At 39.9% G+C, this 14069-nt stretch overlaps 1 protein-coding gene across 2 annotated transcripts in view; it reads left to right on the top strand.

Moving 5' to 3' along the window:
- The window catches only part of chchd6a (coiled-coil-helix-coiled-coil-helix domain containing 6a), an 83709-nt gene that overhangs the window by 21565 nt on the left and 48075 nt on the right, over positions 1–14069 (top strand). Inside the window, exons 5-6 of one of the 2 annotated variants that reach the window (XM_069660297.1) lie at positions 7153–7176; positions 10160–10243. In XM_069660297.1, coding sequence (XP_069516398.1) covers positions 7153–7176; positions 10160–10243 — 108 coding nt within the window. The remainder of the gene's footprint in view (positions 1–7152; positions 7177–10159; positions 10244–14069) is intronic. The other variant, XM_069660298.1, reaches the window with a different exon arrangement.

Below are 14069 nucleotides of genomic sequence, written 5' to 3'. Positions count from 1 at the left end.
GGATCCACAAGGGAGAGCAGCGGTGGTCGAGCATGCTAGAGAATGAGTGAGGATAGCGTGAGCGATAACAAAGCAGTGATTCAGATTAATACAAAATATTTTTTGGTGCTCCAGTTTAGCTCAGCGGTTAAATCGCGTGATGCTACAGTCCTTGATGTGGCGGCCCCAGGGCTCGACTCCCACCCTCGGCCCCTTGCCGCTCTCTCTTCCCCTGATTCCGACAGGGACTTCTTTGTGGAGTCTAGAACTTTGTGCTGTTGTTGGTTTAGGGCTACAACTGCCCAAAGATAGATGCCCAATAAGTCCCGAACACACCAAAATAATAAGAAGTTAGTTAGAAATGAGTCTATGCATTGCTTTAGGGATGCCTGTGCTTGTGATGCCTTCAACCAAAGTAGTGTTAAAGTGATAACATTTATATTTTTATAAGAAGCATCTGATAAAAGAACAGCAAAAATGTGAAACTGGCCAGACGTGATGCCAGATCTGTTACAAGATCCCATGAGCTCAGTTTGTCGCTACAACAAAAAAGTATGAAGGTTCAGTAAGCCCTACTGTTTTGTAAATGGGCCATTTTTTAACAGTGTCTTATTTTTTTAATAATGTTTATACTTAGCATTTTGGGACGCTGTGGTTGTACGGTCGGTTGCCCTAGTCTAGACTAAGCAGGGAGTGATACATTGTTGCTTCGAGGCACGGTTAGGTTTGGACTCATGGATGAATTAAGAAAGCTGGATGGCACACTTAGGCCTACTGGCCACTTCTAATGTCTAGGGAAAAGCAGTGTCTCCATAAACAACCCTTATTAAACAGACATCTTTGTTCTGTTTACACGAGAACACCAACTGCAAACAAGGTCAGTTATCTTGCTTTGCATAATTAACTTTTATCCATGTATGTTTTATATTTGTGTAAGTTTCCTGTAAATGTGGGAAAATAGAAACCTTTTCTGCTGCAGTTTGTGCAATTTTAAATCACATGAATGGGAGCATTGTTAGAGTTCTGTATCCAGTTCTTATAATCCTTCTTGTCATGTCTAGACTTGACCACTTGGGCTATTCATTTGTTCGATGGCTTTGATGACCTGTCATCGTGTGTCATCAGTGCTACACAGACAAATTGGGGTAAATTAAAAAAAGGTTCATTCATTCTTCCGGCTGGACAGCAGGTCATACTGCACTTAACTATGATCAAAGGTTGTGTGTATCCTGTCTGGTGGTCTCTCCGTCAAAGAGATGACAAAGAAATTGATCATTAGTTGAGACTCCAGCTGGACACTCACTCTAGAAACAGGGAAAGCACACGATTTGTCCTACCCGTATGATGGAGGGCATTTGTTTAGCTTTTGAATTCCCACAAGTGTAACGTATTTTTCCAACAGAACCCTGCGGTCAGCTTCAGGTTTTCTTCTCGCCACTAATGAACGGCTTAGAGTTCCCTTTGAGGCAGACCGACACCAACGTCTCAGTGTGGTTGCTTGGTCGAGGCCAAGATACAACTGGTAGTGTGACCTGTAGACAGTCAGGAAACATACATTGGCCAAAGCAACATTGGAACAGTCTAACACTTGTCATTTACTAATTTCTCATCATCTAAATACAGAGCGAGTCATGAACCTGAAGTGTGCGATAAAGTAAGCCGTGAAAAAATGCAGTTAAACGTTGTTGGTTAAAGTCTACGTCTTGATATGTGTTTTTATTTTGTGACTAAATTTCAGTGTTCACTTTTGCTTAATTTCAGATGAAAAACTGTTGCAGTAACAACAAAATCTTACTCAAAACTATGGCAGACTCCCAAGTTCTGCTTTGGGATCCTACCATCTGATTCCCTCTCTACCAGTCCAGCCTCACATGTCTGTCTGAGATTTCATTATCCAGGAAAAGAGGATGGTCAAACAAAAGACAAACAAACCTAGATGATAAGTAATGATGACTTTGAGCATTAAGGAACTACCAATCAGGGTCGCCGGTTTAGCTCAGTGCTTAAGGTGTGCTCTCCATGTATAGAGGCTCGGCCCTCGATGCAGTGGCCCCGGGTTTGACTCCGACCCTCGCTCCCATGCTGCTTGTCATGCCCACTCTCTCTTCTCACGTTTCCAACTCTATCCACTGTCCCATCAAATAAAGGCAAAAAAAACCCATAAAAAGACCATTAAAAAAAAAATAAAGTAGCATAAGGTTGTAAAACACATGTCAGCCTTGCCCTTTGTGCTGGCTGTCAGGAGATCTTTAGTTAGCTAGCCAAAGCGCCTGTGCGCTATGACAGCTTAAACACCATCCTTTGTAAGTTTTCGGTTTTGTAAAGTGCTTCAGCCAGCCTTGAAAATCAAACATCGAGTTATCGCACAACCAGGAGCTAACTCTCTCTTTGTCTATTAAGGTCCTTTCTCTCTTTACATCTCTGTGACACTCTGTCTAATATCTATTATCTATGAGATCTTCAACAATATACTGCACTTTGCTTTGTGTTGCTATTAGAACTATGTAAGACAAAGCAGAGGTAAAGTGCAGTAACTACATTGATGTGGCCACATAATGGCAGCCTTTATGCTTTTTGTCTATCATCATTGCCTTCTCTCTTGAACCTGTTTGCTCAGTCGTTGTTCGGATTTTTGGTTTGTGCCACTTTTTTGGGTTTCATCATCAACTTTTAAACCCGTTTCCTCTCCCATCACATTCTGCTTATCTTTCCCTCACCTACTCCCGCTTGCTTTCTCTCTCTCTGTCACACATTTACACATTATTTTCCTCCGTGTGTAGCTTCGAAATAGATGCTTCACACCTCTAGCTGTGAAATGAATTGATTTATAGGCAGTAGGAGCCTAAAGCAACAAGAACGCACGTTAATACGTTTGTAAGCTAATCCTGTTTAACTCATGGCTAGCTGCCGCCGAATTCAATTATGCACCTTCTTAATAACTGAAATGATTTTTGTTTACATTTGTTATGTGTGTGATCTTCCTCTTGTCTTGTCTCTTTTCTTCTTCTCAACTAGACACGTTTTATCTCCTTTCGTCCTTTTGTTGTGTTTCTTTTTTCTGTTCCTTATTTGTTTCTTTAGTTGTTTTGAATAATGTGACTTTGAGTTCCAATGAAAAGCGCTATAAAAATAAAATGTATTATTATTATTATTATTATTATTTCATTGCTCACACTTTAGACGTTAAGGATGTTTTAGAGCAACTTTAAAAAAGTGCCAGATGTATTTGAAATCCTGTGTGAAAAACACCTATCATTAAGTTTTCATAAAAGCAAACAAAAATGAACATTGTAAGTTTTTTCTTGATCACAAACCATTAGACAGTGCAAAGTATGGAAGTGAGATCTGTTCGTATTCTGATGTACTTCGTCTGTTGTAATCGTGATGCTGTTAAAGCTACATTTATGTATTTATTTCATTCAGAATCTCTGTATTCACTCAAATGCAGATTGTGACAACTGTGCTTACTTTTTAAAGAATGTTTAAAAGCACACTGTTCAATAGCCCTGTTTTTTTACACTACTTTGTGATTGAGAATCCCATCAAATTGAATGTCTTTTGTATGCAGGCTTGGCCAATAAGCTGATGGCGACTCTTAATAGCAAACAGGCGTGAAAAAAAACAGGTATTGAAAAATGAAGAAATGCACAGTTTAGGTGCTAGATTGAGAAAAGTTTGTAGTGGGGTAATCCTGAAAGGACTGGGGTGTGTCTGTGAGGCTTGTTCATCATCCTTGAGGCTTAGGAGTAAACAGCCGTCTTCACCATTAAAAGACGAAAAATTCACGATGAATTTAATTTACCTTTTGTGGTTCAAAAAAGAGAGTTTGAAACTCTCTGCTCGCAAATGAGAAAACGTCTTTATCGAGATGGTTATTTCATGGTGCGATGATAAAAAGCGTGGACACTGCAAGTACAAAAAAAAAGCTGACAAACAACCCAAAATGTGCATTCCAATCTTTTTCAAATTGCATTTTTAGTCAAAGTTTCTATTATATTTGAGGTTTGGCTTCTTAGATTTAATTAAACCAGTCTCCGGACTCCAAATCACCAAACCAAGTATGCTAGACTCTTTTGGAGGCTGTGCTCTGACAAACGCTTCTTCGAGCTAAATACTAATTTCATCATACTAAAATGCTTACAGGGCGCCAGTTTAGCTCAGTGGTTAGACCAGCGGTTAGACCAGCGACCATGTGCAGAGGCTCTAGTCTTCGATGCGGCGGCCCCGGATTCAACTCCCACACTCTGCCCCTTGCCACGTGTCATCCCCCATTCTCTCTTCCCCTGTTTCCGACGCTATCCACTGTCCTCTCTAAATAAAGACATAAAAGGCCAAAAGAAAAAACATGCTTTCATGACAATGCTAGCATGCTAATGCTAAGCACGCACTGTGTGCAACATCATAGTTCTTTTGCTAATGTGCTAAGACATTAAGCTCAAAATATCGCTCAGGCTCATTGGGATGAGATGGAGGGTTATCAACGAAAGTAAAATTTGACCAGACGATGTCGCTGGAAGAACTTTAGGGATGGCAAAAAATTCAAAGTTTTAGCAAGACATTTTTGTGTTTATCTTGCTGGAGTCAAACAATTTAAAGGGGGAAAAAAAGAGTTACAGATAGTCTCACTGACACACACAGGTATATACAACAAAGATAAAATGAATAAATAAATGACGGATATGAAAAGGCAATGGCATGTATCCCCAACAGAGAACATGAGCATGTAAGCCTCAGCCATCCTCTGTATCTGTGTATTTGTGTGTGTGTGTGTGTGTGTGTGCGCGCCGTGTGGTGTGGTGCGGTGTGTTAAGTCACGCCTGGCTGCCTGTTATCTACCATAGACTCGCAGGCCCCTGGAGGGACACCAGAGGAGTCATCTGATTCACTCACAGTTTCTTCTCTGACTGCAAATTAAAACCAGACCAACACACACAGAGAGACGCTGATAGGAAGGAGAGCTGTGCTTTTTAATTAAATCCATTCTGTTTCTGCTTAATCCCCGCCAAACTGATTCTCGTCAAACATCTAAAATTAACACACAAACACTTTCAGGAGCTCTTTCACCTGCATTAACATTCACCAGCTGCAGCTTTCACCCGGCAGTGGAAGCATCTCTCCCATCAGAAGCCGCTCGCTCTTTGTCTCTCCTCAGTTAAGGTCTGTTTATGAAACACAGACGATCGGCTCTGATTTGATTTGGCGTTCAGCAGCTCTGATAATTATGATGAATCTTCCTCCCTCAGTTTGTGTGTTTGTGTGTGTGTGTGTGTGTGTGGTAGAATGTTTGTGTGTAGTCTCCTCACCTTTTTACACTGATGCAGCGTTTCAGTGCCACGGGCCTGTTAGTCAGACTTGGGACAAAAGTGATTGGTTGATTGGCACTCATTTGCCAGGTGTGCCAGATGTGGAAGATTTAGTACATTAGGATAGTTCAACGAGTGTCTGACAGGCTGTCAATCTGACATTCTTTGTAGATGTTAATTAAACTTTCAACTTGTTGACTTTATGAATGCGACAAACCCCCCATCTGCTCCCAAAATAATTAAAAGTCAAAGGTTCTCCTGATGGTAATGTTTTAATAACATAAGGTGTGTCACAGATTAATAAGGTTTTAGTCTGATGAAGTGTTTCCTGATGCGACAGTGCCTAAATATGTGTCTATTTGTGGCAAAGCAACAAGAGTGCTCTTGTTCTGCAGGATGCCATACTGTCTTCTAAAGGACAACTGCTGCACTTTCCTTCTTTTAACTGTTTTTTCTCTACTATTCAGATGGTAAATACACAGAATGTAAGCCTGTTTTTACACATAATACACTGTGTTTACCTTAAATATCACTTGAGAATGTATATGTACGAGCTGGATTGTTAAGATAATCCTCCATTGATCCCCAGGGGGGGAATTCGGGTGTTGCAGCAGCACTAAGGCAAAATAGCAAGTCAGTAAATACAGTATAAAAATAAGAATAGATGAAAATAAATTAAAATAGGAGGTAAATACAACTGTTATACAAGTAGGAGTCAGTGACAAGATAAAGTGACAGTTATAGGATAAAGTGACATGGTATGCAGGATGGGATAATACAGTATGATATGAGCTCTAAGGTTTAAGGTACAATATAAGGTGCAGTATAAAAGTGCGTAAGTAATATAACAGTAAAAATTGCAATTATCGTATAATATAGTATACAGTATGGTATGGTAAAAATATCGTAAATTTACATTATGAACATATACATATAGAAAACTACAATATAATACACTATATAATATACTATACTATATAACAGCAACTAGTAGTTATAATAGTATAGAAGTGTGCAGTAAAATAGAGGTAAGTACAGTACAGTACATTAAGATATAACCACCTGATAGACATAACAGTATATGGCAGGTATGTAAGTAAATCAGAACAGCAGAGTCAGTGAGGTGAGAGTGATGAGAGTCCTGTATGAGAGTTCAGCATAATGACAGCCCGGGGCTTCCACCGCTGTTGTACAGTCTGATGGCAGTGGCAGTTGTGATATCACATCTAGTTTTGAAGGCAGTCGAGGTCCAGTTTATGCAATTTACTCAACCGTAATGTGGAAACTTGAGCTTCTCAGTAAAGTCGGAGACCTCTTTAGCAGTTCAACTTTTGAAATGAGCACAATTTATAATATATAGATCTTTAATATTTGCTTTTCCGGCACCTTGTTGAAGCTGTCTGCCATGTTTGTTCCCGCAGCAAATGTGTGATGTATACAAATGTATAGTAATGTTTAGTCACACTCCCGTAAGACTCTGCCTGGTATATTACGTATCATCGGAAACATTTGGATTACTGCTTCAATATAAATACAATTATTTCTGCAAGTTTAAATGGTTTGCCAAACATCTTGAGTGTGTAAGTGTTTACTGCCGCTGGCTGTGTGGCGGAAAAAGTTAATAGAAAAATAAATTGAATAAGTTGGCATTACAATTTCCATATAATCCCTTTTGACATTTGTCTCTCAATGGTCTTAAAAATAAAATACACACATTCTAACTGGATTAATTTACAACTTGACAGCTCTCTCATTGCTTTGGTCAGCAGAACAACAGTTGGAGAAGGTTGCAAGTCGACATTGTGTCCTTATTCTTCTGCTTACAGATCCTCTGCTCTCTCTCCCTGCTATCATTCCCCAACCTCTGTAGTCTGCAGATGAGATAGAAGTGATGGTAAGCTTCCTCTTTAGCCTAAACTCCCATCGTTTGTCCATTTCATCCATCCCACTGCCTCCTCATTGTACAAAAACTTCTTGTGAAAGGAAATCCTTGACAATCAAAAAATTTAATGTCTCCAAATTGAAGTGTTTGGAGGAAAAAAGTCCTCTTTTATTGTTTTAATTAAAAGTAAAGCAAACTCTTTCCCTGTTCCCTTCCTTCCTATTAGCAATCATTTTCCTCCCACCACTCCTCTCCAGCGTCAGCATGTTACAATTACAATGTTACAATTTCATTTAGCAGACGCTTTTGTCCAAAGCGACATACATCTGAGAGTTAATACAACACAAGCAACGATCAAGCATGCATGCATGCAGCATGTCTCATGGTTTAAGGCTCACACCTGCCCCTTCATCAACATGATCCCATTCGTTATCATTGCTTGTTTACCTCACGTACCTGTTTCGCTACTTCTGTCTTCCTCTTTTTTATCAATTGATCTCTTGTTTTTAAATTGCAAATGTTAAAGTTGCAGAAGCTTGCATGACCTGTGAATATTGCAGCATTGTTTTATATCAAATTGTACATCAAGGCAATTATATTATTAACGTAATAACATAACATTTAACATATTGTACGGTCACAACAGAAAGTGGGACAGTGAAATTCATCTGCTCATCTACTCCAAGTATTTGGGTCTAGACGCTTTGTGATGAAGGGACTATTTGTACGACAAGTTGGTGAGCTAACTGCTAACAATGTAAGCTAGCCAGGGACATACTACAGTAGTCACAAACCTCTCCAAGTTCTTTCTTCTGTTTGTCACTGTTCTGTGTGAGTTTACTATCAGTGAGCAAGCATGTTAAAACTTTATTCCAAAAAAGTGGAATGTGCACCTAAACCATGAAACATCATAGCTTCTATGATTTTGGTCTCTGATTCCCGCAGAGCTCAGCGCTGTAAAGAAGGCTTGCTATTAAAGTTGCTCAAATTAGTGGGAATTTACCTCTCCCCTTCCACTCAGATTACATTAAAATCAGTTAATTTTGCCATATAATTTGGCTAAATGCTGGTGTGATACTTCACTGCATGACACTGTAAGATGTTCTGCTGCATTACTGGGGGTTTTTAATATACAGTGTTGAAGCTGTGTGTGTAATTTTTTGAAATAAAAGCTCTTTTTCATTAATATTGTGTCTTAAATCTTCTAACACAAGTCATTGGTTCCATTCAATGAAAATTTGTTTTAATTGTATTAATGACAAATTACAAAATAACTGACAAATTTCACACTGATGAGAATAACCTTTCAATGTCGACATCATTCCATCATTCCACTTTGTCTCTGCGTCTTGCTCCTCTCCTCTCCTCTCCTCTCCAGCCTCTCCTCTCTTTCATTCTCACCCTGCTCACAGTTCCCTCCCAGATGCCGTTTTCATTTTCTCCTGTCTTTCAGTCATTGCGGTGTGTTTGCATGTGTATGCTTGAGCCTTCTTGTCAGCCTGCTTTCACACACCTGGGCATGTGCATGTTTTTGTGAACATGTGTGTATACTTATCACCTTCAGTGCTTCATAACTACTTGAAAACAGCGAACGATCTGTGGTGAGATGGCGTGTGTTATAATTTTCTGTGCCGGCACAAACACAGGCTCTATGAATGGATGGATCGATGGGTGGCTGAATGGAGAGACGCAGGTGGAAAGTGAAGATTTTCCAAGTGGTGTAATTTGAGATTCGGTGCTTGACGTTTGTGATTTTCTTTTCATTCTGTAGGATGTCTAACTACTGGTTTGCATAGTCCAGAATGCTTGTTGCTGACATGATGTGGTATCGTTGTGTGTGTTTAGGGTTTAGGGTCAGGCTACTGTTGCTTGTTTGTTCCTGCAAAAATGAGTTGGCCAACAAACAATCTGCTTCTTTCCTTTTAAAAAAAAAAGAAAATAACATCTTAGGGAATTGGAAAAAATCAGGGGTATTGAAAATGTACTTCAACAGCAGGCTAACTGGCAGAATTAATCATCATTGTACAGGGAAATAATAATTTGGCAAAGCTTTTTAATTTGATGGAAAATTTGTATAAAACCCCAAGTGCAGGATGTCATGTCCAGGAAATGTCAAACTCTAAATTACCATTTAAAAATATGTACAAAACGATTTTTAATTGTCAATATTGGGCCAGATACCGGCTTGTTAATGAAGATCGCTGTAAGACAGGTCATCAGAAAGAGGTCAAAATCTATTTTGAATGCATTGGTGATTGATACTACAAGCTCCTTCTCCATCCATCTGTTATCTTGTTATCTATACCGCTTATCCTGTTCAGGATCCCGGAGGGGCTGGAGCCTATCCCAGCCTTCATTGGGAGAGAGGCAGCTACACCCTGGACTAATCGCCAGTCAGTCACAGGGCGGCTGACACACAGAGACAGACATATAAAGCTAATTAAAAAGCCTATTTGTTAATGTCTTTTACAATGGATTTACTGTACGACACCTAAACTCTTTGAAGGTCTGAAGGTTTGCTTCGTTTATGTGGCATTTTCATACAGCATTGGTTTAATGAATGTTTTCTAACACTGATCTGTACACCATGCATTTATCAATGTTGTATATGCATGTGCTGCATGTGTGCTCTGCATTTTGTCTTTTGCTGATCCACACTGGCTTCATTAATTTTTTCTTTAATAAAACTGTCCCCTTTTGCATGCCATACTGTATAATGTCAGGTTAATATAGATGGGAAGAGGTCAAAGGGGTCGAGCTCAGTTATTAGCAAACTCATTACATATGATCTTAACTAAAAGATATCTGAGGCCGATCACCGGGGTCTCACCCCCAACTCGGGAACAACCCTGGAATTTAAATTCTGTTATTCCTTATAATTAAAAAAACACAAAACCAAAGTCAGCATTATGATTCACCAATCTCTGAACTTATAGTTAGAAAACACAACATAACGCAGTGTCTAATCCCCTCCTCTGTTTGTGTGCTCTTGCAGGCTCAGCAGCTACAGAAGAAAGATTCACAGCTGAAAGCATTGGATGCTTTCTACAAGGAGCAGCTGGCACTACTGGAGAAGAGGGTACATTAACACACACACACACACACAGACAAACTTCATTGGAGTATTCCACACATTTCCAAAGTAACACGTACTGTACACACAAAATTACATGCATAAACACACACAGTTTCCACAGACCCCCAAAAATACACACACTATTGTACAATCACAAAATTGCAGGCACAAGGACATTAAGTTTTTCCATGTGCAAACATACACATGCGCATGTGATTTGTGCAAACTTACTCAGACGCTGCACTACAGACTTGAGGCAGCCACTGTACAACCGTGTTTAGCGCCACAGAGCTAAGATGAGCCAGGAGCAAAGTCAGAATTACAAACGGCACATTTAACCTGGACAATTTTTACAACACTTCCTCATTGTAAAACATTGTAGCCCATGAATATACAAACATGTCTTCAATAAATTTAAACTACCTTTAAACTACTAAAATCCGGAATATAAGTCACACTGGAATATAAGACCCAGTCTGTTTTTGAGGGTATCCCAGAGGCAAAAATGTTTTCTATACCTATTTATTAATAAAAACGTGTGTAAGTTATTTCACACTGTTTTCAGCATGTCGAGTTTGCAATCCTGCTAGCTGCCGGTGCTGTAGCTAGCGGTTGCTGGCAGCCCGCGGTAACATTGATTGTTGTGAGGGTGACGGCTGCAATGGCGATCATGACGGTCCATGTCCATGATGAATGCGTTAGCAACAGTCAAGTTAGATTTCCTCGCTTAAAACAGCGAGGAAAACACAAAACAGCAGTGCAGCATTTAATGCGTAGATGTGACGTCAAAATAATCATTAATAACAGACAACTTTAGCTAGATTGTAGCTCCATTGTCTGGGTAAAATACCGTAACACATTAACATACCTCTCTCTGCATTCAATACTGGTTTATTGATCGCACTGGTGCACAGGACGCAGCCCACTTTTCGGATGAAAAAATATATATTAAAAGTGCGTCTTATACATCGACTGTTATGGCTGCTACACCTGAATAAGATGGCTATTACATTGCACACAAAAACCCTGTAGGAAAAGCACTGCACAAGGCGTGTCTGTAAATGTGATTCAAAGAGGAACACAGATTCCAGCCAGCCTGAGCATCTCCAGAGAGCCCTCGTAAGCCCTTCTTTCCCTTTCATCTGTCTGACATTTACCAGGCAGAGAAGGTGTGGAAGCTGCTGGGCTCGAGTTAAGTCTCAGCCTCACCAGGCCGCCACACAAGAAGGACCTTTACACGGGTTCTCTGGGGGAAGCCCTCCTCTAGTTCTCAGATGGAAAAGACCTTTATAGGACATAATATGTAAAATCTTAGTATTATGTTCTGTTTAATTTGGCTAATTCAAGCCTGTCCTGCAAAGGGAATTGGAGTCACATGGGGCAACTGAGTGCCATCACAACACATAAAGTTTTCCCGTTTGTTGCCGAGGGTAGACGTTATATACTCAATCAGTCTTTATTTGCTTTTTGTTACATTTTGTGAAATATTTGTGTGTTTTTAACTGCAATTAGAAAGTTAAGAACATTTCAAATCTCAAAGTTTTGAGTAATCTCTGATGGTTGGACCAGCTGGTAAAAGAAAAGAAGTATTTTATGTGTGTGTGTTTCTGCATGGTTAGTAGAGGTTATGTTTAGTGACTGCTGTAAGCTACCATAAGCGGATAGAGTTCTTGGTGGCCACTGACTCGCGCAATAAGCTTTTTTCTGTTTGGTTAGGCTTTTTAGTCATAGCATGTCCAATCCTGTCCTGCTCAAGAGAAGACAAGAAAGGGCTCTTTTTTTCTGTCTTCCTTTCCTGTTCCCCTCTGCCTCTCCTTCCTTCCCCTCGTCCCCTCTCCAAGGACCCTGCAGCTGTCAACTTTAAATGACAGAGAAACAAAAAAAATGGCTCACATCACCAAAATCTGTATTGTAATCACCATGCAGTCAGCCTAAACAAACATGTTTTACCTAGATGAAAGGTCTGTACACAGATTTGAAACACACTCAGGTCCTGGTGTCACATTCCTGGCTATTTGAGTTAGTTTCATTAATAACTGGTTGGGTTTGCAGAGGGAGCAGAAGACTGGCAGGCTGACACACGGGTGGCACAAGCTGTGTTTGCTGTTGGGCTTAGGATGTTTGCAGAAAGACCTTCATGTGTTGGTATGTGTGTGTCTGTGCAGCAGAGACAGAAGGAGAGAGAGAGAGATGTGAGTGCATACTGTATATTCAGGTGTACTGTATATGTAAATGTGAGATTTCTGTGTCTATCTGCGGGATCAGTGTGTTTGCAGAAGGCACCAGAAGCCTCTTAATGCCGTGGTTTTAATCTGTTTGACTGCTCAAATGTTCGCAGTGCTTGAGGTTTACTTTTTTCAAACTGCGCAGCTGAACTGATCCAAGATGAGTCAAGTTAAACTGAGTAAGGCTTATGCTAATGTTATGTCACCCTTTGCATTAACATACGTCCTGGATTGGGATGTAAAGAAAAATTTAACAATATGACTTTTTGGCAAAAAGAAAGTTGGCAGTTTTAGCAGCAGTCAAACACCTGTTAAACAATCTGGATAGAAATTATTGTTTGACACTTTTTTTTAAGAAATCAGGCTGGAAAAAAATCATGGAAACTAAAACGGGAAACTAATGAAATATGTTTGAATCAGAGTTTATTAAGACTCTTTTTCGACGGCTACGGCAAAAATGCCAAGCTTGAGGCTTTATAATCTGGTGTGGTCCACCAACCTATTTGTCATCACAGTGACTAAGTCATGTTCTTACACAGTCTATGGTTCCACGTGCACCTTTGGCACCTTTGGCTTTACATAGTATCTGTCTGATTCTTCTTTTGTCTTCTGTGTTTGCTTTCTCACTACCTGTCTTGGTCTCTCACTCCCTCACACACTCTTTTCAGAGTATACTTTGAAGCTGGTGGAAATAGAGCGTACAGAAGGAGATAATAATCCTCCTCAAAGTCTGACAGGTTTCTTGACACCCTGTCAGCAGGGGCCTGCACGTACTGCACCAGAAAAATCTGCACACTATACACGAACACACAGGCGCTTTACTGCACGTATTGCCGGTGGCAGTACCTTTTTTCTGTCCAAACAGACTGACAGAGGACTTTATTTAAGCTGGCTTGAACGAAACACACATACTGTACAGTATATACACCAGAACACACACATATATATTTATAGACACACTTTGACAACATACTGTATGCCTAACACGATGGCCCCCTCTAATCAGAAGTTTGTTTAAATACTTTGTTAAAAACTCACTTTTTTGCTGTGCTGCACTTTTTTATGGAAATGCACACACTCGGGGGCCTCATGTAGCCCGAGTCAGAGTTTAACACTTTCATCCTGTGTAAAGCTATCTGCTCAATATGCTGCAGCAAGAGCTTTGAGTCTGCTTATTAGTTTAGCTTGTTAGTGGTATTTCCACAGAGGCTGCACCCATCTGGAGATGAAGATATGAGTTTTGTAACATTACTAAACACTGCAGAATTGCAGCTTACATTGGAGTTGCCTCATTATTTTGCTCGACTAAGAAAAGTGCTTGTGTACATTCCTAAAGAGTTGTAAACAAATCTAACCAGCTACATTTAATCTAAGAACAAAGTGTCGAGATAAATACAGAAATATATGATGAGCGGTGAGACAGAACTTGTAAACACATGGGGATAAATGCTTTTGAAGTGCTTTTATTTTTAGTCTAGGATTTTTGCTTGTGAATGTTTTAATGTGTATTTTGGCTTTTGAAAGGGTCAGGAGGGTGGGCTCGACCAAATTGCGCAGATCAGATACCTATTAACTCAGCTACTATGCATTTAAAGAACATTTTC

The sequence above is a fragment of the Semicossyphus pulcher genome, unplaced genomic scaffold, assembly GCF_022749685.1.
Source record: "Semicossyphus pulcher isolate SPU_LCO1_2020_fin unplaced genomic scaffold, fSemPul1.0.p SCAF_13, whole genome shotgun sequence".
Lineage (NCBI taxonomy): Eukaryota > Metazoa > Chordata > Actinopteri > Labriformes > Labridae > Semicossyphus > Semicossyphus pulcher.
Note: the sequence above shows the minus strand (reverse complement) of the source record. Positions and strands in the feature narration are given on the sequence as shown.